The 26,073-nt window shown below is 38.3% G+C and overlaps 1 protein-coding gene across 2 annotated transcripts in view; it reads right to left on the reverse strand.

The window, feature by feature from the left end:
* Positions 1-26,073, reverse strand: part of SCD1 (stomatal cytokinesis defective / SCD1 protein (SCD1)) — a 329,677-nt gene that overhangs the window by 128,684 nt on the left and 174,920 nt on the right. For both annotated transcript variants that reach the window (XM_089807297.1, XM_089807298.1), the window contains exons 20-21: positions 21,662-21,719; positions 21,441-21,524 (exon numbers count right to left, since the gene is read on the reverse strand). In XM_089807297.1, coding sequence (XP_089663423.1) covers positions 21,441-21,524; positions 21,662-21,719 — 142 coding nt within the window. The remainder of the gene's footprint in view (positions 1-21,440; positions 21,525-21,661; positions 21,720-26,073) is intronic.

A 26,073-nucleotide genomic window follows, 5' to 3' on the forward strand; every position in this document is an offset into this window, starting at 1 on the left:
AGGAGAAGAAAGGCTTTGAGAAACTTGCAATATCAGCTGAAAGAGAAAGCAAAAAGGTCCTGACCATGAGGATGAACAATATGCAAGATGGGGGAATGAAATCTGATGCTTTCAAATTAGAAAGAGATAGGTGTATGCCTATGGGATCGCTTGACAATGTTGTTCTAAATGAGCAGTTTAGAGCGGACGGTGGTTTGGAGACTAACATTGTTAGGCATGGGATGGAAAGGGATGTAAATGCCTAGAGACTCAAGGCTAGTTTTGATGGAGAGAAAAGGACTGGGATTTATTTGGTTTCTAGCTCTCCTCATGCAGGACGAGAGAATGAATCCTCACAAGAATGGGAGGTGAGTTTGAAGAAAAGGATGGAGAAACCAGATAAGGAGGCATGGAGTTGCTTTGAAAAACTAGTCCTTAATTTGTTGCTAGAGGAAAATGGTACTGGGATGGAAGAACTCTCCCATTAGAAATTTGAAAGCCTCCTTTAATGAAGAAAGTTCTGGGGAGGATTATGATGATCATGAAAGGGATGGGGAAGGGATCCTAGGGCCAGACGATGATTTTTTTGGACTTTGACAATATTTTAATGTGTGAGAAGAGAACTCTATCTCAAACCGAAGGGAAAAACCAAAAAGTTAAGGTTGGGGAGAGTGAAAAGAGGGGACGGAGGACTATAAATGCTCTGATTCAGATCACATGTAGTGCAAAAGGACAAAGTAGTTGAAATCAGGAAGAGGGTCTACCTCTACTCGAAGGAGTCGAAGCTTCTTTTGTGGAATGTCAAGGGCTGCAGTGCCCCTGGAAAAATTTTGCTTTAAAAAGAGGGGCCTTGATCAAGTGAGACTAGATGTGGTGTTGTTTCAAGCAACAAAGATTAAAGTGGAAGATTTTGATGGGGTTAGAAAAAGGTTTTGTAGATGGAATAGAGAGTGGGTAGGGGCTCTGGGTACTTTTGAGGGATTAGGGGTGCTATGAAAGGCGGAGTCTAGTTCAGTATTGGTGATGCAACAAGGTTTGAACTGGCAATGAATCAAGGTAAACCCGAAGCAATTAGGCGCAAAGTTCAATGTGAACAATGTTTATGGACTAACACAAAACAGGGATAAGAAGTTCTTGTGGCAGACTATGACTGGAGTTTTTGAGGTTTTGCAGGTTTTGAGGTTTTGCAGGATGAAATGGTTCTGCTTGGAGGAGATTTTAACGCTATACTTTATCTAGAAGATAAAAAAGGGGGGAAGGAATGGAGCTCTGCAAGTCAAGAGGATTTTTCAACTTTTGTCACTAGAAAAGGGCTACTGGATATTCCCTTAAAAAATGGGGAGTTCACCTAGACAAATACGAGATCAGGGTTTGTCAATATTGCGGAAAGATTCCTTGTTGTTCATGATTGGACTAGTGTTAACTAGATGGCGGAAGCTGAAATCCTTCCAATTCATGGTTCTAATCACTTTCCTAAATGTCCTTTCAAATTTGAGCCAATGTGGCTTAGGGCAGAGAGATTCAAGGAGTTGGTGGAACACTAGTGGAATAATGCACTGCCCTATGAAGGGAATAAAGCTTTTGTCTTTTAAAAAAGTTGCAATTCTTGAAAGGGCAGATGAAAATATGGAATAGGGAGTCCATTCAAAATATATTTAAGAAGAAATCGGAATTGGAAGAGTCGTTAAAGAATTTAAATGATAGTGTCATTAGACAAGGTATGATGGATGAGGATTTTCAGGAGGAGAAATTGTTGAGTAAAGAATATGAAGAGGCTATGGCAAGGGAGGAGGTTTTCTCACACCAAAAGCCTAGGGAAACTTGGCTTAATGACGAGGATAGAAATACAAAATTCTCTCCTAATGTTGTCAAAGTGAGATGCGCTCGTAATAAGATCTTCTCTATTGAGAACAATGAGCGAGTTTTATTGAGTGAGGCGAGGCAGATTAATGCAGAGGCAATTTCCTTTTTTCAAAGGAAAGGATTGAAAGAGCAAGGTGACATTGTAGACGTGGACATTGTCTTAGCTTATATCCCAAAGAGTATCATAGTTGAACACAGCCAGAGGCTATTTGTAGAAGTTTTTGAGGAAGTGCTTCAAGCAATTAAGGGGCTTGGTAGGGACCAAAGCCCAGGTCCAAAGGGGTTTCGCACTAGGTTCTTTAGAAATTTCTGGGATTGTTTAGCAAAATGTATTTGGGAGGTGGTAGAGAAATCAAGGAAAGGCGGTTATGTTAAAGGACTTGAGTACCACCTTTACTGCATTAGTGCCTAAAAAGGATGCTAGTAAAAAATTTCAAGATTTTAGGCCTATTGCATTATGTAACACAATATATAAGATTATTTCTAAAGTTATTGCAAATAGATTAAAATGTGTTCTAAATGCGGTGATCTCTATGAAGCAAAGTGGCTTTTCTCCAAGAAGATCTATTTAAGGAGGAGTACTCATAGCTAATGAAATGATTCACTCCTTTAGGCTAAACAAGTTGGGTAAATGATGGTAAAACTTGATATTAAGAGTGCTTACAATGAAGTTGACAGAGATTTTTTGTTTAAGGTTGTTGATGCAAGTTTTGTATCACTTACATAACATATTAGCAATTGAACATTTGATACGGAGTATCAAACATATAATTCCTCTCTTGAAAAGTTATTGCTCATGGGATATGAGAATAACGCCAATGTTCCTTACTCTTGTGGATACTCGCTCAATTTTATCGATGTGATTTGCTAGTAATCACGTAGGTACGCTATTCATTCAAGGATGACTTGGACTTTGGTGGGATGAAGGTGATGGTGGTCCGGCTTGTGAAATGTGCAGAGGCAGATAATGTTGATGGTGATGATGATGTAGGATGAGTTTGCCAGTGATGATGTTGATGGGAAAGCGATGGTTGTGGAAGGTGAATAGATGCGTTCCGATGCGAGACTTACCTTTCTAACTTCTCTCTCTCTCTCTCTCTCTCTCTCTCTCTCTCTCTCTCTCTCTCTCTCTCTACTCTGACTACCCAGCTACTCACTATTCTACTCCTACTCCTATGAATGGAAGGTTAGCAAATGGACAGGGATCAAACCTAATGAGAGCTAACCAGCGGCCTCACTTCCACAAGAACAATGATTCAAAGGAATAATAAACTAATTTACCACACAAAGCTTCCCAACCAGCCGCTAGGATGCTAGTGGTCTAGTATTGATCCCTATCAAACATTTACCAATGCTACCATACAACTATCCATCTACTTCACTCCTACTTAGCAACTTGAAATGAAACCAACTTTAACAACTTGAAAGGAAATCTAACTAAGTGGAAGTAAAAAACATGCAATAACACCCAATGTTCTTAATCAACATGCAAATCACAACAATGAAAAAGAGAGCAATTTTGGTATTATCTTCGCAACAATTTCTCCAACACTTTACAAATGAGAGCAAATGGCCTTATATAGGGGTGAAAAATACAACAGACGATGGAGATCAAAAAAAGATCAACGATCCAGATTGGATCCTCAAAACCCTAATTAGGGTTGCCACCCCATCAGCCAATGAGAAGGTGCCACCTCATCAATGGACCAATGAAAAAAGTGCAAAAAGTGGCAACCAATGAGAAGGCACCAAAATGGTGGCCAATCAGAAATAGACATTTGTCCAATTCTAGAAAAAAGGGTAATTGCCACTTGGGCTTACATCAAATGATCTTATAATATAGATCTTCCCTTTTCTTTCATTTTCTTAGCTAAGGCAATGAACTTAGCTAGCCTTTCGTTAACTTCTTCCATAGGAGGACAAGGTGTGTGCTTCGCCCTGAGTTCCACTAACTTCACCACGTAGCTTGCTGCTTGAAGCATCTTTTCATAATCCTTCTCATATTCTTTCACAAATCCAATAAAAGCACTAAGAGAGGAAAGGGTGCCCAAATGCTTTTTCTTGATAGCAACCTTTCCCAACTCATCCAACCTCGATCCAAAATCTGTCTCGTTGACATCCTCTTCTCTAATGTCTTCAAAATCAAGGGCTGCTCCATTGTCGCTCATCATGGTCGTAATAGAAGTGTCGATGCTTGGGCTGTGATGTGCAACTGCCTTTTGTATATCCTTTTATTGTACCGCCATCGGTATCGGTTATTCGCCTCATTTTCAAGAAGAAGGGTGTTTTGGGCATCATATCCTCTGTCTTTCTTATTGTTTATCCACTTGGGACTCTTACTTGCACTAACATCCTCCATGCTCATCGCCCTATTACGAGATAGTAGAGTGGTGGACCAGAAGGCAAGTAGAACCAAGGAAGGCAATCCTTAGACTAGAACAAAAGAAGGAAATTCGCTTAAGGACCCCTTTCAACTCTAAATGATTTGAAATTACCTTTACCAATAGCCAAGGGGGATTGTCCTTCCTTTAATCTGTCCCTCATTCGTATCATGTCCACTATATCGATATTGGTGTGGGTTATTCTCTTCATTTTCGAGAAGAAGGGCGTTTTGGGCATCATATCCTCTTTGTCTTTCTTAGTCTTCTCCGCTTGGGATTCTTACTTGCACTAACATCCTCCATACTCGTCGCCCTATTACGAGATGGTAGAGTGTTGGACCAGAAGGCAAGTAGAACCAAGGGAAGCAATCCTTAGACTAGAACAAAAGAAGGATGTCAACTTAAGGACCCCTTGCAACTCTAAATGATGAAAATTCACCTTAACCAATAATAGTACAGCGACATTTCGGAATCAGAACTAGACCTCGAGAACTTCAAATCCACTTGCAAATCAGAAATTTATCATGTAATTCACCTCCAAATATAATTACCCAACATAGGGCAAAAATCACAGCCTCTCTTGAAAATCAAAATATTATCTTCCACAAATTTCAGCTCCCACAAAATTCGGCTCCCACAAATTTCGTCCTCCACAAAATTCGCCAAGCAAGAAGAGTGCAGATCTGCTCTTGCAAAACCGCCAACACCTTGAGAAGGAGAAGTGAGAAGTGAGGAGGAATTGGGAAAGAGGCCTCCTCTTATACCCAACTTTCTTACTCACTCCAAGCTAGCCAACTTGGACCCTGGGAGCAAGAAAAACAATAATTAATTCAAAAATGATTGCCTATAATTAAATATTTAGCTAAATATTAATTTTGTTGAAATGAAAATTGCCTTTTAAAATTGCCAATTAGTTCTAAATTGCAAAAGGAAATTAAATGGTGCCTTGGAGATGTTAAATATTTCCATTTAATGAGGATTTAGTAATTAATACATCATCAAAATTGGATTTTGGCGAACCAAAAGCCATTTTTCAATATTAAATTACCAATTTCATTAAAGGCAAAAAAATTTCAAGGCAATTTTAATCTATTAAAGCCAATTTTTTGCAATTTAATTCAAATCGATTTTGCTAAGCAATTTTAGCATTTTAACACAAATAAAATTATTTCTCTAGAGCCTAAAAATTGATTTTGCAATTTGACTTCACCATCACAAAAATTAATTTTCTTCACCAAAAAATAATTAAGATTTTCCAAAAGACCAAATTTAACAAAAATTTCATTTTTTGAAAATTATCCAAATTTATACAATTATATCCAAATTTTCAAAAAACAAAGTCTTAAGTACAAAATTCACAATTTTATCCTGCCAAGTTGGAATTAACTTTGAAATTTGTTCGGCCTAAGGATAGAATTGGTGGCTCTGGAAAATCAAGCGAAAAAAACCAAGTGAAAATAAGCTAAATCTCTCCCACATTTGTCCTTAAGGTGCCAAGGCGTGAAATTTTCAAAACTCAAAAATTTTGGACAACCCAAAAATTTGCCGAGGCGATCAAAAAAACGGGTCCCCAAAGAATTTGGGGCGATGGTGTGCAAACCTCACAACAAAGGTTTGGACAATTTTGGAATTGAACCTATATGGATTAAATGGGTCAATAGTTGCATCTCTTTTGCACGCTTCTCAATTTTAGTCAATGGAAGTCCTCAAGGTCTTTTGAATTAGGAAACGGTTTAAGACAATGGGATCCCCTCTCTCCTTTTCTCTTTATTATTCTTGTAGAGGTACTAATAATTGTGTTGAGTTTCAAGCAGCTTTACTAACAATTCAATGTGCAAACAAGGTTAGAGTGCAAAAGGTACATCTAGAGGGAGATTTATTAGTAGTGATCAAGGCATTTAGAAGGAATAATATATTAGCATGGCATATTGAATATTATGTGCTTGCCATTACAAAGGAGTTAGATAGCTTTACTGACTTTAAAGTAAGCCGCATTTTTAGGAAAGGAAATCGCGAGGCAGACATTCTATCTAAATGGGATGCAAACTTTAAAGAGGAAGATGATTGTCAGTTTGAATTTTGTAGCTGTTGGCGAGCAGATTTTTTAAACAATTTTGAAATATATGCTTCTTAGAGGTGTTTGAGTTTTGGTAACACTTTATGATGAGGAAAGGACGGCGGCGGTAATCATTGTTTGGAGCGGCTTCTTAATAAAGGCAAATTTTAGCTTGGGTCAAGAGTTGTCGCAATTGCGAGGTCGCATGCTTTTGTAAGGACGATTTAATGTGTCTTAATTGCTCAAGCATTTGGATTTGATGGAATGAGGTGGAAGCCAATGTTTTATAGAGGAAAGTTGTTGTAAATGCAATTTTTTGTTAGTAAGCCTTGAATTTGTAAAGGAGAGCGAAAAGAAAAGGGTAAGGATGGAGGCTACCTTCACTTTCAAAATGGAGAAAGAACAAAAAGCCCTTGATGCAGAATCAACGCCTCAAACTGCTACTTCTTTGTCCACCACAGCAAGTGATTAATGCTATAAAGGGAACTTTGGGGGAATTGTTCCAAAATTCCACTCACCATTGGAAGTTTAATGTGGATATTGCGGCAATGATAATGGCATGGGCGTTAGTGCTAGATTCAACGGAAGAAGAGGTGAAGTGGGTGATGGAATCTTTGTTTCCTAAGGATTTGATAGTGGGTGTGAACTCGATTCTGGAATGGCATGGCCAAGGGATGGTTTTGATTACAGTGAGTGTTATGAAGCTGAGGTGAAAGGAGAAAAGGTGGGAAAGTTTTTTTTTTCTCTCGTGGCCTTTGCGTGTGGATAAGGAAGCTTACAAAGAAAAGATAATAGTGGAATGGCAAAAGTTGGTTGATGGGAATCAGTCTTTCTAGGAAAGAAAGGGGAGAAGAATGTGGGGGTTTGTTGTAGTGCATCCTCGTCATCATCAGTCTACAATACTTCGTTGGCAAAGAATGATTGTAAGAGTAAATTTCCCCACTGCAGTGTGAGGCTTATACTAATTTTTTTATGAATTTTGTCTTATGGTAAGGGTGTTTGGGAAGTTGGCGAACATGAATGTTTTTGAGGTTTTGGAACCTATTTTGATGATCAATATATGGTAATATGTGCTGAAGTTGAAACACTGAAGCAGTTGATGGGTAGTTTTTAGCTCAATGGGATGGATGGACTCAAGTTGTGACAAATGAAAAGTCCAAGAAACAACCCAATGGAAGGTCGCTCTGTAGGGGGGAGGATCAAGCATGAAGATTTTTTGCATTTCAACAAATGGTGAAGTGGGAAGTTCGAGAAGCTGATGTAAGTATGAGCATAGGCTAAGGGCGGTAAAAGGAAGTCTTTTATATAATGTAAAATTTGGCAATTCTTTGTATAGCCTGTTTATAAGGCTTCTTTGTTAGTATAACTCGAATTTAGGTTTGAATGATGGGCCTATATTAGATGTAATTGGGCCTTTTTTGTATGTAATCCTTGTTCATTTGCTATCAATAAAATATATATCATTACCGACCAAAAAATATATATTTACTTTATATATTAATTATAATATAAATGAAATGCTTTGTGCACACATTCGCAGGGTTAACATTTGGGTTAACGAATTAAGTTACGATTACGCGATGGCTGGTAAGTCACGGTTTCACTTGTTCACAGCGGTTAGTGGAGGAAGCCTGTTGGCAATTCTGACGATGTGATCACAGTTAAGTTATGGTTTCGTGTGGTTGTAGGGGTCAAAACTGCAGTCAACATTGAAGTCACGACTATGTGAATGGAGGATGCCAGCAGTTAAATTCTTAATGATCACAAGATCGCAGGCATTGTATGCCAACCTCAATTTCAGGCTGCGAAGGGGCGACAATAGCAAGATAACTATTTCGCATCATCGCATGGTTAGAAGACTGATAAGTCTAAACCGCGGAAATGGTGCGAAGGACTAATCTCATATCGATCACAAGGTCACAATGGTTAAGGAGATAAAGTGGAGACAGGTTGTGAACCCGCAAATACAAAGCAGTCCCAAGGTCAACGAACAGATAGATGAATGTTGATGAGGTGGCAGAATGCTTCGATGATGTTGGGCCACGTGGCGAGTTTGACAAAAATAATTAATGATATATCTGATCTGGCACCGAAAACACTATCAGAGGCAACTCTTTAATGACAAACCACTTCCTTGATCATCTCCAACTACCTTTTTGATGATCTCCATGCTTGTTTGATGCAAAGGACATTCTATCGTCGCCCTAAGTTATCCATTCACTCAACCATGCAATTATGATTGTCGTTTCTGTCTTTTCGAGGTCAAAAAATATATGAAAGATATGATTTTCTACATCTAGGCACGCATCCGATCAAATCTACTATGAAACAGCAGTGATTGATCTTGCGAATTTAATGGCAGTAGTTAAACTTTGGCTTAAGGCAGAAGTCTTTTAGATATGCTTGAACTATAAAAGCAAGTTTTGTAACCTTTCCAGGGGTCGATCTTTTCTCTAATCATATGGCAGTCGCCTTCTATGCTCTACTACTGTAATTTCCCTTTACTTGTGAATGAATATGACTCTCAATTGTATCTCTTTCTTTTATTAACATATTGTGCAACATCTTCTTGCCTTATATTGATGTATTGCTTTCATTCTTCGGTTATATGTTGTATCCATTTATCTCTGAATGATATAGAGTGAATTTCTTTCCTTATATCATTTTATTGATTTATGATCTGCACATAATTACTGAGTCAAAACCAAGATAGAATCTCTGTATCTGAGGATTACATTGATGAACTGTGCTTTCCTTGGTAGGAATAAGATTGAACAATATTGTTTGGTGTATCACCCCCTCTTTACTAGAATAGGTAGTTTGCTTCTATGCATTCCTCCCCACTTTTCCTCTCAATAAATAGTTAAGTGCACCCTAATAGTAAGGGAGTCAGCCTTCTCCGGAGAATCAATCTCTGATTGCAAAGTTCCACACATTCCAGATTGTTTCCATGTTACACGAGGTTGCCTTTAGTTAAAAAGTTTAGGCAACGGTGCAAACTTTCGTGTCAACATTAACCATGAGAAAAACTATAGATCTCTAGCCTACCTAGACATTATGTCTAGTGGCCATTACAATCATTGCCAAAATATCATTCAAAATGACATTCAAATAGAAGCATGTAGACCTTAATGCCAATGTTGCATATATTTAAGTCAAAGTTGATAAGCATGAAAATGTTCTTTACCAAGTTGTTTCGTTTGCCAGTATGTTTAACTGTTGTACCTAGGAAGTTCTCCTAGGTCTTAAACACAAGTGTTACTCAAAGAACACAAAGAAACAATTCCACTTTAAAACTTCAATGCATTGTGGACATCACATTATCACTTTTCAACTTTATGTGGGAGATAAAGTTATCACTTTTACGTACCATATCATAAGATTAAGACACTAATCATAATCTCATGCTATCCTATGGCTCACCTTGGCCTACTTAAGGGATCTCCTTTGTACATAAATTCCATTCTATTGTGTTCTTGATGAGAGTTCAATTCATTCTTGTCATATTGATCTTTTCTTTTTCTCGCACTTTCCATTTAACCTCTAGATATTGGGTGGCTATTGTTGTTTTCTAAGATCACAGCAAATGTACTACCAATTGCCATTTTATTGATTGTGTTCCAAATGCAAATGAAAACTTAATAAATATGAGAGGAGGAGACATGTCTCATAAAGAAACATATCCCTACGTTTAATCATCACTAGTGTATATATTAATATAATATTAATATGTTAACCATATATGTAATATATTATTATATTATTATATAATAATACATAATGTATAATATATATTATATTACATATATAATATATATTATATCTATATAAGATATTTATTAAAGATGATTTACCATCAACAAGATATCTCATATTAAAAAGAATCCGACAGAAGCAACAACCTTAACACTCCCTCTTAGCTGAGGAGGATTTATAGAACACATTATGCTCTCAAGAATATGAAGAGATATCATTTTAGTATCATATTAATTTCACTATGAGGCTAAATTTCTCACCTTTCATAACATACAATTGAAGCAATTTCCATAACTTCAAATCACCAACTTAAGTGTGGTCTATATTAGTAGCTATGTCATGGTGTCCCACAAGATCAGGTGCAAAGAACCATGACAAATTGATTATCATGATGTCTAGCAAAATCCAGCCCAAAGAACCATGATAACAGGTCTACCATTTATAAGATCGCCACCTTATAATGGTTAAGTTTTGTCTATTTTTTATCATGATTTCCAGCACTCTGGGACAACAATTTAATGAACTTTGTCATGATAACAGGTCTACCATTTATAAGATCATCACCTTACAATGGTTAGCTTCAGATTATATATGTCAATGAAAGATCGTCACCTTTCATTACATATCATAACAACATCATGTACTAACTTACATGATATCCACCATGGACCACCATAGCTACTACTAGAGGGTGGAACAAGGATTTTCACCTCAGACTTCTCTCTCATAGAGGATAACACATTACAAGGAATTTCACTTACAACTTCTCCTCACAGAAAAGATATCCACAAAGGATTGCATCTCAAAATTTCTCCTTCTAAACAATGATCCTAGAAGTCAGGTCCTGTAGTTACTCCCTTTGAGACTCGCTTCACCCAAGGATGCCTCTCGGACTCTCTCTGAATCTATCATCAATCTTCCAACTTTCTACTGATAAGTCAATACTTCCTCATGATGCACTCAAAAGTAGACCCATCAAAGTCATGTTGTCATACACATGTATTTCTAGACTCCCACTGAGTATTAATCTTCTAATCTCCTTTTTTGTCTTAGAAGAAGTATCATACTCCCTCTTAATGTAGAAGGATACGCATAACCTCAATCATCAAAATAATTTGCTTCAAGAGACTCACGTCATGCAGTTTGATTACAACTTCTTTAAGACTACTGTCATAAGCTTCCTAATGTACCATTCTAATTTCATTAACATCCTTGATACAAGTTGTTTCAATGAAGGTCCATGTACATCAAATCACAAAAATGCCTCCAATGGGGAATGAAACATTGGTTAAGGTAATCATTCACCCCCCCACAATGTAGAATTCCCACATGCTTAATTTGAACCATCAAATAGTCTAGTTCAACAGCTTTGAAAAGAACACTTCCATTTATAGATGAATTACATTTCTATTTAGTCCTTTCGTGATGATCCTTGAGTTTCTACTCTGGTTCTATAACCATGTTCCAACACATTAATCTTCCCTAGTGACTTAAAATTTAGGCATCCTCACTTTCTGAATCAATCTGACTGAGATCACCGAGAGTTGACTAAATCACATCCTCTAATTGCTCCCAAACTTTCAAGGTTGCCTCTAATGAATTGCCAAGCTCCCTCTAGATCTCAATCTCCCTTTTTCTGCACTAACATTCTCAAAGGAAAAGATCAAACACATAGCTCTTATAGTTTATACAAAAACAATAAGAACACAAATCAAAGAGACTTCATTGATTAGTTAAATAAAATACTTGAGACTAATCTAATACTCAAGAATAAGATCTTTTCAACAAAATGTAGATAAATGTAAGCTGACTTCATCCCTACTTGTCTTAGTTTGAGAATTATCTCATTATTTCAATGTAGATAGATATTTAAATTAATATATACATTGAACATATATGCACATATATGTTCCATCTTCTATATATATATATATATATATATATATATATATATATATATATATATATATATCTTTAATCTATATTTTCAATATATTGTTTTCTTATTAATGTCACATGTAATAATCTATAGTGATCAATTTCACTTATCTTCATTACAAATTATTTAGAAAATATATCTGACTTCATGTATAATCACCATACATTTAATATCATATATATTAACATATTGATAGTGCAAAGAAATTAGAATATATAAATATCAAAGGAACATAGTATATTACCAATTTACCTTTATTGATATATTTACCATCCCAGGAAACTTATACCAATATAATAACAATAATATATATAAGTTGGTATGAAATATTTGAAATGACCCTTAACTCAGCCTACCTTGGTGGCGGGTCCCCTAATCCTTGGTGCAATGTGTCTTGTTTCCAATTATTAATCATTGCTAATGACTATCAACTCCAATAGTTTTCATGCTCATAGTTTGGAGAATATTATTGTTGCCTCTTTCAAGGACCATCATTGTGCTTCCAAACTAATATTTGGTTGCGAGACTATTCGGAAAAGGAAGTGTATAAATGGTGAAAAGTAAATGTGCCCACTACTGAGAGCCACTGGTCAATGCTTATCCATTTCTCACTATAACATTATTATTTTCTTCCCCACTTCATTGAATTGAATTGAATATTTTTGCTTATAGAATAGCCATTCATGCTGCTACAATGCTAGGGTTTGTCTATTTGAATTACATGACGTGGAATTATATCTCACGAATTTATGAATCCTTATCAATTTCTCATAACCAAAATAAATTTTCCTAACGAAACTCATTTTAGTAGACTATTCCTCCTTTGCGTGATGTTATTCAAAACCTAAAAATTAACTCTCGCTCCAAAAGTAATAATTGCCAACTTAATCCATTGGAACTATTATTCACGAAATGTATTATACTTGGCTGCTAACTATGTATGTAGTTCGCTACTCATTCCTCCATTTTTTTCTTCTGCCTTAGTCCTGATATGGTGTGAATGTTGCTTGTTCCATCATTTTATATTTTTGTTCTGTATTTTCCACAATGACTATGTATTCCTTCACATGAGGTATATATATGCCCTCCGCATAGATGGGTCTTTGAGCAATGGTCCCCTAAATATATTTATTGTAATGAATGTACATTATTTATTCATCTCTTTCCTACAAAATATGTTGTTAGTTCCCACTGCTCTTTTCTTCCTTCTTAGTCGATACCTGTCATGTCCCCACTCTAGCTCAGTCTAACAGAGACATGTGAGTCAGCTTATTATGGGGTCTTGTAGGCTGACAGGGTTGGATAGAGACCCAGTATGGTTATTCAGTGTTGGGGACTTCGTTTTCTAGTGGGTATTGATCAGTTGGGTGACGTTCCTTGTTTTTAGGAGGCAGTTCCTAAATTTATGGGGTTCATTCCTACTTTTTAGGAGGTATGATCATGCCCAGGGCTGGGTTTCCATGAGATGACCCTTTGGGTTCAGTTTCAGAGGGATAGGGCTTGTTTCCTAAATTTTAGGAGCATCCCTAGATTTTAGGGATGAGACTGCCAGTGGATCCTTGATTTACGACTTCAATCACAGACAGGTGACAAGATGATTTTATGGTTTGTGATGTCAGTTGGGCAGTTTGTGGCTATTTGGGTGATATTTTTAATATTTCCTAAGTTAGCGTTTAATATTTAAATAAGGCTGAGTTAGTAGCCATTTTGGAGTAATAAGGGAATTTTGGCCTCATCTAGATGCGTATCCCATGTTATGATAGCTCGTTGGAAAGGTCTTGAAATTCTCTAAATCTTCCTCTTTGGTCTCAGGGCAATTCGGTGAGCAGATTTATTACTATGGTGGAAAAGGTCATTTTCTAGTGACATGGTCACTTTAAAATAAGATTTAATTCATTTTTATAGCCAACGCCAATTGCGGGTCACTTTAGGGTTCGAATTGCTTTGCAAAGGGTTATAAGGAGATGGGCGCCATTTCTCATGATTATGCATATTTTTCAAACACTTCTTTTCAGATTTGCTCTGCTTGAGCGATTTGTATTCTGGGACGCAAACCCCAGGGTAATTGCTGGCTGGGACGTAACCCTCAGCAGCATTGGGTATTGGTTTGTCAATAGTTTCAACAGTATTCAGGAGGAAGGTAGACACCACTTCAGCTTGGGCCTACAATTTGTTTTGTTGGGCATGTTCTTTGGCGTATGGGAGGTGAATTCTACCAGTCGTACACTGCCATTTCTTGCAGCCGTACTTGCAGCCGTACTCTGTCATTTGCAGCACTTGGATACATAGAAAAATCGGTTACTCAGTAGCAGATTCTTGCATCTTATCAGTCGTTTTCATCAACCAGTTGTGGCGTCATTGTTAGAGGAAATGTACTAGATCTTTTATTTGGCTCTATAATTCAGAGATCTGCCTGGTACGATTTGTATCAACTCTGACTTTACTGCATATTGTTATTTATTTTTAGACTCTTTTCTTTCCATTTGCTACTTCTCATTTCTATGTGGAATAATCATCAAAAACACAAAAACAAACAAACTCTTCTGCATTTCCGTCTAGTTCTACAAGAAAACATTAATAAAAAGGAAAAAACAAAAAAATAAAATAAATCTACAGCAGATTTGCAGCAGAGATCCATCAAGGATCTTTCAGTGGTATCAGAGCTTACATCCTGCCAGCCTGTAAGGTTTGTGAGAAATTGTCACAACAAATTTTGGCATCTGGGTATTGCATAAAAGTTTTTGATAAATCATTTCAGCATCTGGGTAGTCACTAGTTGGTGGATTGAATACAAATCTATGCATCCTGGTGGAGAAATACACAGATTCTACGAGCGCAGGAGAAACCAGTGGCAAGCAGAGGCCGCCAGAGACGCACAGATACTAGCTATGGGTGAGGCACAAGGTGCTGCTGGCGACGGCATGCCTACAGAGGCAGAAGAAAGAGAGATGGTGCGGACCCTATTCACTACTCAGCCCAGGATCGCTCACACTCTAGACAGGTTACAGGATACCTTGGAGCGTTTGGAGATGGGTGGACACAAAGGCAGGCAAAGTAGATCAGTTTCAATGGCTGGTAGTCAGCGCAGCCATCAGTCCCATTCTTCAATTGGGAGCTCCCTTCATTCTAGTAGGAGGCATCGCCATCGTACACCTACTACGAATAGGCCATTGCTTCCCCAATTCATACCAGGTGAACGGCCAGTGCAAGTGGAACCACCAAAAGTGGGGTTTCAAGAGTCAGTTTTGACGGCCACAGCTGAGTGGAGAACTCTACCCCCTGAGGTTAGGGACGTCTTCCCTCTTCCCCAGTATTGTGCACAGCGTAGAGATACAACCAGGTTTAGGGGAGATCGTGGTAATAGACTACCACAACAGCAGCAGAATTATGACCTCAATAGAGCTACTAGGAAGATTACATTGGCCCCATATAATGGCTCAAGAGACACTAGTGCACGAGCTTGGGTCCACAAGCTGGACATATACCTTTCATTGAGGCCCATGCCTGAGCGTGAGGCTATTTAGTTTGCTGTGTTGCATTTAGGGGGATTTCCTATGATTGTTGGCACCATGAATTGGTCACCCAGGATCACGCCTTAGTTCACTCCTATGCTGAGTTCACCGAGCGACTCATTGCACGATTTGACCGTAAGGATACAGACTTTTATTACAGGGAGTTGGCTCACCTTAAAAAAACTGGTCATGCAGAAGCCTATATTAATGAGTTCCAGCATATTGCAGTTATGGTACCGGATATGACCCAGAAACGTATTGTGATGTTGTTCATTGAGGGTTTGCAGGATAGACTAAAAGGATTGGTACATGCTTTCCAACCAGCTACTCTTAAGGAGGCTATTGATGTGACATTGAGATTGGATACTGTTCCCACTTCTTATCAAGCAGATAAGAAACCTTTTAGAGATTCACGGCCTGCATAGAAGGCCAATACAACACAAAACAAAGGAGGGACCTCATCTAAAACTCCTTGGATGAATCAGGAGACAAGGAATGAATTGAGGAGGAAAAAGTTGTGTTTTTCCTGCAAAGAACCATGGGAACCAGGACACCGTTGCATGGGTAAAGGAAAGGTTCATTTCATTGAGGTGACTTCTGAGTTAGGAGATGAGGAGGTTCTTGATATTGATATTGAGGATAATACAAAGGATGTTGAGCATTTTCCGACGCAGTTGGAGTTAGACACCGCTAAGCCTGTGGCATCAGCTAAAGTAGCTATGGCTACCCTCTCCAGTTATCCTAAGTTTCATGCCTTTCGGTTGAAAGGTACACTTAAGGCTAAGCGGATGACCAATTTGGTAAACACAGGTGCTACACATAACTTTATTGATCAAAAATTAGTTGAGAGGCGTGGCTTACAGTACGAGGAGTTTGGTGGTTTTGGAGTGAAGGTGGCTGATGGTGCCATTTTGGGTTGTACCAAGCGGATGCCACAGCTTAGTATTCAGATGGGAGATTATACTTTGGTTGATGACTTTTATGTGCTTCCCATAGAAGATTATGATGTGGTTTTGGGCATGCAGTGGTTACAGGGTATTGGGCGTTACATTATTGATCACCATCGTATGCAGTTAGAATTTCTTTCTGGCGGGCAGAAGGTGTTATATTTGGGTCGTGTGATCAGTGCTGAGGGGGTGAAGGTGCATGAAGAGAAGATTCAGACGACTCAGAATTGGCCTATCCCTCGGAACATTACTGAGTTACGAGGGTTCCTTGGATTGTGTGCTTATTACAGAAGATTTGTGAAGGGTTTCTCACAGCTGGCAGCACCTTTGACAGATCTCACAAAGAAAGGATCGTTCAGATGGAAAGAACAAGCACAGGGGGTCTTTGATAGACTCAAGGAGGTTATGAGTACTTGCCCCGTTTTGGCACTACCTGATTTCTCGCAGCCATTTGTCCTAGAGTGTGATGCGTCAAGCTTGGGTATAGGAGCGGTGTTGATGCAGAATAGACACCCCATTGCCTATGAGAGCAGGAAGTTGCAAAACAATGAAAAGTTGTACTCTACCTATGATAAGGAAATGTTGGCTATTATGCATGCGTTAGCCAAGTTTAGACCTTGTTGGCAGTAAATTTGTGGTGAAAACAGACCATAACAGTCTGAAGTATTTCCTAAATCAAACAGAGCTCAATGATCGACAACAAAAATGGGTTAGCAAAATTCAAGCTTATGACTTTGATATCGAATTCATAAAGGGGAAGAATAATGCTATGGCTGATGCACTCTCTAGGAAACCTTCATTGGCTGCCCTATGTTCATTGAGCGAGATTTCAGTAGATTGGAAGGCTCAACTTTTAGTTGAATACTCCAAAGATCAGCATGCTTGTGAGATTATGGAGGGATTGATAGTGGATGACAGATACAGTGTGGTAGATGATATTATCTACTATAAAGACAGGGTTTACCTTGTTTCGGGTTCTCAGTTGAAGGAACAAATTTTGCATGCTCTCCATGATATTCCTACAGCCGGACACCCAAGATATGGTAAGACTTAGAGGACGGTACGTGAGAGATTCTCTTGGAAGGGTCTCAAAGATGATGTTTTACGCCATGTCCGTCAGTGTATGACTTGTCAGCAGAACAAGTCGGAGCATACCTACCCAGCGGGATTATTGCAGCCCTTGCCTATACTGGAACAGAAGTGGACAGGGATCTCCATGGATTTCATTACAGGTCTTCCTCGGGTTCAAGGGAAAGATTGCATCTATGTTGTTGTGGATAGGCTAACGAAGTATGCCCACTTCTTTACCATTGCATTAGATTTTACAGCATCGCAGGTGGCTGAGTTATTCTTCAGGGAGGTGTTTAGACTTCATGGTCTTCCCAAGACCATTGTGAGTGATAGGGACAGCAGATTCATGAGTTCCTTCTGGCAGGAACTTTTTACACTAGCTAGTTCTTTGTTAACACCTAGTACTAGTTACCACCCTCAAACGGATGGGCAGACAGAAATAGTTAACAAATGGGTTGAGGGATATTTGCGTAACTATGTGTCAGGGCAGCAAAAAGCATGGGTGCGTTGGCTGCATTTGGGCGAGTATTGTTATAATACTACGCATCATATGTCCATTGGCATGACGCCTTTCAAAGCTCTCTATGGATATGAGGCATTATCTTTCACTGATTTGGCATTTGGTGACAATAGAGTTCCCTTGGCTCAGGATTGGTTACAAGAGAACCAGGATGTCATGAGATCTCTTAGGGAGAATTTGTAGCAGGCTCAAAATCAGCAAAAGATGTACGCAGACAAGCACAGGATTGAGAGCGCATTTGAGGTGGATGATATGGTCTTTCTGCGTTTACAACCATATCGGCAGAGCACCCTAAAAAGGGGGGGAGCTGAGAAGCTCAAACCACATTTTTATGGTCCATACAGGATACTCAGGCGAGTGGGAGAGGTTGCATATGAGGCTGAGTTACCACATGGCAGCAAAGTTCATAATGTATTTCATGTATCTTGCCTGAAAAAGGCCCTTGGACAGCATATTATAGTTTCACCCGAATTACCTCCTATGCATGAGGAAGGTAAATTGATTTTGGTCCCTGATGAGATTCTTGAGGTGAGGGAATGGCGCCTGAGAAGCCGGGTGGATTCGAGAGTATTTGGTTCGATCGAGAGATCTTCCCATAGAGGATGCCACTTGGGAGGGTGAGAGCATTTTACAGCATCCTGCATTACAGTTGCTTGTGGGCAAGCATCTCCGAGAGGGGAGGACTGTCATGTCCCCACTCTAGCTCAGTCTAACAGAGACATGTGAGTCATCTTATTATGGGGTCTTGTAGGCTGACAGGGTTGGATAGAGACCCAGTATGGTTATTCAGTGTTGGGGACTTCGTTTTCTAGTGGGTATTGATCAGTTGGGTGGCGTTCCTTGTTTTTAGGAGGCAGTTCCTAAATTTATGGGGTTCATTCCTACTTTTTTAGGAGGTATGATGATGCCCAGGGCTGGGTTTCCATGAGATGACCCTTTGGGTTCAGTTTCAGAGGGATAGCGCTTGTTTCCTAAATTTTAGGAGCATCCCTAGATTTTAGGGATGAGACTGCCAATGGATCCTTGATTTCCGACTTCAGTCACAGACAGGTGAAAGGATGATTTTATGGTTTGTGATGTCAGTTGGGCAGTTTGTGGCTATTTGGGTTATTTTTTTAATATTTCCTAAGTTAGCGTTTAATATTTAAATAAGGCTAAGTTAATAGCCATTTTGGAGTAATAAGGGAATTTTGGCCTCATCTGGATGCGTATCCCATGTTATGATAGCTCGTTGGAAAGGTCTTGAAATTCTTTAAATCTTCCTCTTTGGTCTCAGGGCAATTCGGTGAGCGGATTTATTACTATGGTGGAAAAGGTCATTTTCTAGTGACATGGTCACTTTAAAATAAGATTTAATTCATTTTTATAGCCAACGCCAATTGGGGGTCACTTTAGGGTTCGAATTGCTTTGCAAGGGGTTATAAGAAGATGGGCGCCATTTCTCATGATTATGCATATTTTTCAAACACTTCTTTTCAGATTTGCTCTGCTTGAGCGATTTGCATTCTGGGACGCAAACCCCAGGGTAATTGCTGACTGGGACGTAACCCTCAGCACCATTGGGTATTGGTTTGTCAGTAGTTTCAACAGTATTCAGGAGGAAGGTAGACGCCACTTCAGCTTGGGCCTACAATTTGTTTTGTTGGGCATGTTTTTTGGTGTATGGGAGGTGAATTCTAGCAGCCGTACACTGCCATTTCTTGCAGCCGTACTTGCAGCTGTACTCTGTCATTTGCAGCACTTGGATACATAGAAAAATCGGTTACTCAGCAGCAGATTCTTACATCTTATCAGCCATTTTCATCAGCCAGTTGTGGCGTCACTGTTAGAGGAAATGTACTGGATCTTTTATTTGGCTCTATAATTCAAAGATCTGCTTGGTACGATTTGTATCAACTTTGACTTTACTGCATATTGCTATTTATTTTCAGACTCTTTTCTTGCCATTTGCTACTTCTCATTTCTATGTGGAATAATCATCAAAAACACAAAAACAAACAAACTCTTCTGCATTTCCGTCTAGTTCTACAAGAAAACATTAATAAACAGGAAAAAACAAAAAAATAAAATAAATCTACAGCAGATTTGCAGGAGAGATCCATCAAGGATCTTTCAATACCTAATGAAGATTTTATATCCATGTCAATATATTGCAAGTGTTGACTGAAGTGGATCTGCAAGTTGTCGTCGCATATCTATGTAAAGATAGTTTTGTCGTGGATGTATATTGAAAATGGATAATAGGTTATTCCGGTGCGGATTTTATCTTCTCTACCTTCCTTGCATATATTCCAACCTCCATCTTGTTCTCCATCTATGTTTGCTTTTGTTTTCCCCTCTATTGTTCACTGACTGTATATATAATTTTCCATTCTCCTCTTCCCTACTAACTAATGAGCTCTCTGTGATCCTCAAGGGTTGGATTTCTTGTGTTACAATGTTCTAATCGTGGCTCGATGGAGTCCCTGTCGTGTAATGCTTCACTTCTTGACTGTCTTACATATCCCCCTGTATGTTGAGCCACCATATAGAAACCAATATATATATTTAATCACGTACAACTCCAGAATTGGAATATTGTCTTGGGTGGCTTGCTTCCTATATTGATCCCTGTACTTAATCCCAAAGCATGTATTATTGGATTGCAGTTGTCTCTTCCCTGAATCTGTAGATGAATATATGGGTATCCCTCCCGATTGGTATAGAATTTGTTGTTTCCTTATGTTTTCATCTGTCATTACTTTTGTTCCTCTCTGATTATTAATCCTCTACGTCATTTGGTCACAAGGAGACAAGTGCTGATAATAAATTTTTGAATCTTATGTTTGAAGGTTATCCAAGCACTCATTCTTTCTTTCATTCGCAGTTTGGCTCTAATACAATGTTGTTTTCTAAGATCACTGCAAATGTACTGACGATTGCCATTGTATTGATTGTGTGCCAAATGCAAGTGAAGGCTTATAAATATGAGAGGAGGAAACATGTCTCATGAAGGGCCATGTCCCTACGTTTAATCATCACTAGTTAATATATTAATATAATATTAATATGTTATCCATATATGTAATATATTATTATATTATATAATAATAATATATAATGTATAATATATATTATATTACATATATAATATATTTTATATCTATATAAGATATTTATTAGAAATGATTTACCATCAACAAGGTATCTCATATTAAAATCAATCCGACAGAAGCTACAGCCTTAACAGCTATCTCCATAGCGAAATCTTACACTATCATGTGATCAAGTTCCTTGATCATTTTGTAAAATTAAAAAGACATTGTTGAAACTGTGACCTAGAACTATGTCTATTTTGCATTTATCATCATTAAACACAGATAAAAATGAGGTGATAACTAGAAAACAACAGCATGGAATTTGAATCAGTAGCATACAAGTTGCTTGTATCCAAGATTGTTCTTTCGAGCAATTGACTCCATGATAAACCAAGCATCTGCATCAGCTATCCCTAAACCAGCCTGTATCACCACACAAAAGGTTAAGTAGAAATAGAAAAGATAGTTGACAAATAACCATAATTTCAACTTTTAATATCAAAGGTATAAAAGGGTATCTTCTGAATAATACTATCTACCAAAAGAGACATAGGATGTACCATATGGGATGCAATTACAATGAGCTGTTCAGTGATTAGTGTTGCATAGTTGGCCAACCTAGAGAGTAAAAAAGACAAAAAAGAATAAGCACAGATCCACCTCTTCCAACATGTGGCAAAGCATTTAAAAGTCAACAAGTAAATCAATGTCAAGATAATGAAATTCTCAAGTCAATTTTATAACACATGAATAAAGTTTCATTCTGATATGCTATTGCATCTGAGCAATAAACTCCACAAAAACTGGGACTTGTCAATTTGTCTCTTTTTGAAATGCAGTGGATCAAAAGAATCTTATATTTTTTATCACATATCAAGCAATGTTTAATGATAATAATCAGTTATAGTAGTTTCACTTTCTATGTCACACAGAAAGAACATTAGCTAAACAAGTAATATTTGATCAAAGCATACACAACGTGATTGAGAAAAATATGGTTATGGGACAGACTAAAAAAATTATAGCTCCACTTAGTGTTTTGCCCTTATAACAGCATCACCCTCAATAACTGCAGATTTTTAAGTGATAGTAACTCTAACAGGATGCAATATCAACAACTCGCCAATATATAGCACTCATATTTATTCAGCTGCAAAATAAAGTTTTAACCTCGAAAATCAAATTTAGGGCTTGAGCATTAAAAAGATGCCAAGAACCTAAATTTGCATAAATAGGACCTTAATGCGCATGTATGTATGTGTATAGACACGTATATATGTCTCTGCATATCATTGTAACCAGACTCACTCATACGACTGTGGGAAAATATTAGAAAAAATAAAAAACTAAGAAACAGCAACTTCCTTTTTTTACTTAAACTTGCCTCCAGCCTAAAAGCAACTCCATTTCATTTTCAAGCCAATGGACAAGGAAAAATGTGAGTGTTGAGCAACAATTTGATCCTACTAGAGGGAAACCTACAATGATATTGAGCTAAAATTGGTGGTGAATCACATTTAGGAAAGTATGAAGCTTCTTTTCGCGCATCTAGAGACACCAGTTCCCCCAATTTGTAGGCACCAACACCCATTGCTAGGCACCCCTTAGTGAGAGAATAAAATCTTTTCAATACACGGCATCAACCTCTTCAACATTGGTTTCACTATTTTGGTCTCATTTCTGATAGTGCTCTTTAACAAAGTTGTACTGGTTTTCGTAACTGCTGGTCACCACACATCATCCATCCGATTCATAAGACTGAGTTGGTTTCAGACCCCGACAACTATAGGACTATCATGACCGGGCATATTTTGGCCAAACTCTATGCCACAGTGTTGAATATTATTTTATCGAAGGAGCTTGATTGTCGGCACTGTCAGCCAAAGGGAGGGCTAATTTTAGTACAACTTTCCAAACCACGGACCATATTCCGACTCTGCAGACTATCATCGTGGAGGCTTGACTTCATTGACTTTCGCAAAGATTTTATTTATGTTACTTGGATGGACTTCTTCCAACAACTTAAGGACATTGAGATGTTGGAGACTCTACTAACTATTATCATGAGACTGTATGAGAGTGTGGTTGGCAGATTTAAGATTCAACAGGGATTCTTGGATCGTATTTAGAGCACCAACTAAGTGAAGCAGGGTTGCCCTCTCTCCCACACTGTCCTCAATATTTACATTGATGGGCTCGAGATCTTCCTTCAGAACTTCTTGCTTCCCTGGGACACTACTTCTAATACTAAGTTTTGATATCCATCTTGCTTTTTGTCGACAACGTGTTTCTTTTGGCTTCTTCCCAGAGTGGCTCCAATAAATCCTTGATGGTTTGGCCTCCTCCTATGATGCAAGATAGTTAGTTGTGAACTTGGGTAAGACTCGAGTGATCATCTTCAGCTGTTTGAAAGCCTCTCATCTCCACTTCTATTTTCAAGGCAGTGAGATTGAGATCACTTTCTCCTAGACTTACTTGGGGGTTAAGTTTTTCAAACCCTTTTTCAACTTGAGACTTGCCATGCAGCCCTAGATTAACAAGGGGCTCGGCTCCCTATTTATGCCTTAGCAGTGCTTCAAACATCGCTTCCAAGACACATGACCAAGATGTCTCTCCTAGACTCCTTGGTCAAACAGACTATCATCTACGGTTCTACTATTTAGGGGCCCTCTCTCCTTGAGTCCAATTGCACTTCGATTAAGAGAGTCCAAACCCTTTTGCTTTGGTGTATCATCAAATGTCAATGGTTCACCACACATAGTATCATCTTGGCAAAGCTCGGTGCTCACCCCTTTAGGCTTGGGACCATCTTTGATCTAGTTTGGTTTATTCATCGACTTTGGGGCTTTGTAGACTCCTCTTGAGAGTCGCCACAGATATTCTTACCTGCCCTATTGCTCCTCCAAGGCGATTGTGGGGCCGGATCATGTTGGCAGAACCCACTGCTCATTCGCCTAAGCCTCTACTCTTCTTGGTTCAGTTGGGATCTCGATGGATCTCCTTTACACTTTTAGTTCTCCATGGATGGATCGGCTCACCTCCGTCTCTATCGGTAGGAGATGAACGGGTTTGTCAGGGCTGACATCTATAGACAATACATTATCACAACTTGGAGTGACCCTCCTAGGGGGCTCTGACTGAAGATGGCCTTCTACATTGGACGTCTGAGATGGGATCATCATTCACCCTTGGTACCTAACTCATCATTCGACTCATGCCCTTTGTGACTCTTTGGGGTCTTTTAGGGTGGCCTCACACTGGCTTTGTGTTTAGACAATCCACTAGGTTGACAAAGATGACAAGATTTGTCACCTCTTCTCTCTTGAGGAACTAGAATCAAAGACGCGTTTTCTTTTTCGTTACACTATTTATTAAGGGATTAGGGGGAAATTTTGCTACATGTTAAGGAGGTGAGAGGTCCTATCCTCTTTCTTCAGATATATTGATCACCAATGTCTTGCACTTTATCTCTAAGAAGCCATGTTGCTCCAAATTCAAACTCTCGAGTCTCAATGCCTACTGAGCTAGGATTCTGACTAGCTCATCAACTCCTTCTTCACTCCAAGCTCTCTTGCCCAAGGGACGAAGGGATTGCTCAATGTTTCCTCTGCTTCGTTGAGCCACACTAGATCTATAAGACATCACAATGGGTATACTCAGCAGTACCACCCTACCTCCAATGGTACCTCAAGACAGCATAGGACCATTATGTTCCTTTTCCTTAGACCATATCCCTCGGTCCTTGGCTACTTCTCACCCTTGGTAAGTACTTAGGCTCTTCTTGCTTCTTGCTCTATCTCTTTGCTTGCTACTTTTTGCTTTTTTTGGCTTTCCCACTTTGTTCTTTCCGCAGATAGAATTTGGTGCTCCCACTGTTGGTTGGTGCTCCCACTGTTGGTTGCAGCCCTGTTCTAATCTCTCTTGTCCCTTAGATTCGCTTGTGGTATCTTGCTGGACTTTAATAAATTTATCTATATCTTATCTAATTTTGTAAAGTCTTGTCTTTTTTAATTTTACAGTGAATGATGATCAATAAGTTTACATTTGTCAAAGATCTTGTAGATGTGATGCTTTTCAAAAGATTTGATACCATCATTTGCATATATCTAACTTTTATATCTGTATATTTTTCTTTCTCAAATCTTTCATAAAGTCGTCATTGAATTTTGAATAAACTTTTATATATCAATGTGAACTCTTTTCATTCTAACGCTTCATTTATTCTCCTTCACGTATCTGTATATAGATTATTCAACATTGTTCACACAAACACTCTCTTTTACAAATCTGATTGCTCATCCTTTACACATATATCTGCTGTTAAGTTTTGCTAAAACTGAATGATATTACATTCTATTCCATAGAAGCATTTTTTTCACAATTAACAAATACTACTTATATCTTCTTTCCCCTATGAAGAGAGAAATCTCTTTGCTTAGAGATGACCCTTTAAAAAGTCATTATTGTTTTATAGATTTTCAAATGCTATATCAAGATAATTTTTACCACGCTATATGAAATACAATAGGTTTTTTGCCCTAGTGTCCCAAATAACGGTGACCATTGGCAGGTGTTCAATGATGATATTCAGATCATAAATTTCCTTGAATGCAAGGAAAATATTGATGATCAATATTTTGAAGGTAGTGAAAGTCTGCTAAAGGACATCATCTCTAACGAAGATCCTGATTCTAGTGAGGAAGTTCTTCGGATTAAAGGAAATAAGATTCACAAAGGTTATGTTTCATTCAAAAAACTTTTTGATGAGCATGATAGATATGTCAAGGAGCAACACAAGATGAGGACAAGTTCTGAAATAGAAAACCTACGAGCATATCTGAATCAGCTGGATAGGCTTACTAAATCTGTTAAGCAATTTCAACATGCCCAAGCTAATGTTGTTGCCCCTTAACCTAAAATACACCAAATAACATAATCACCATACCATGCTCAGTTCCACGAAAGATTGAAC

The sequence above is a fragment of the Cupressus sempervirens genome, chromosome 10 (genome assembly GCF_028749045.1).
Source record: "Cupressus sempervirens isolate cs-2001-9-10 chromosome 10, ASM2874904v1, whole genome shotgun sequence".
In the NCBI taxonomy this organism is placed as follows: domain Eukaryota; kingdom Viridiplantae; phylum Streptophyta; class Pinopsida; order Cupressales; family Cupressaceae; genus Cupressus; species Cupressus sempervirens.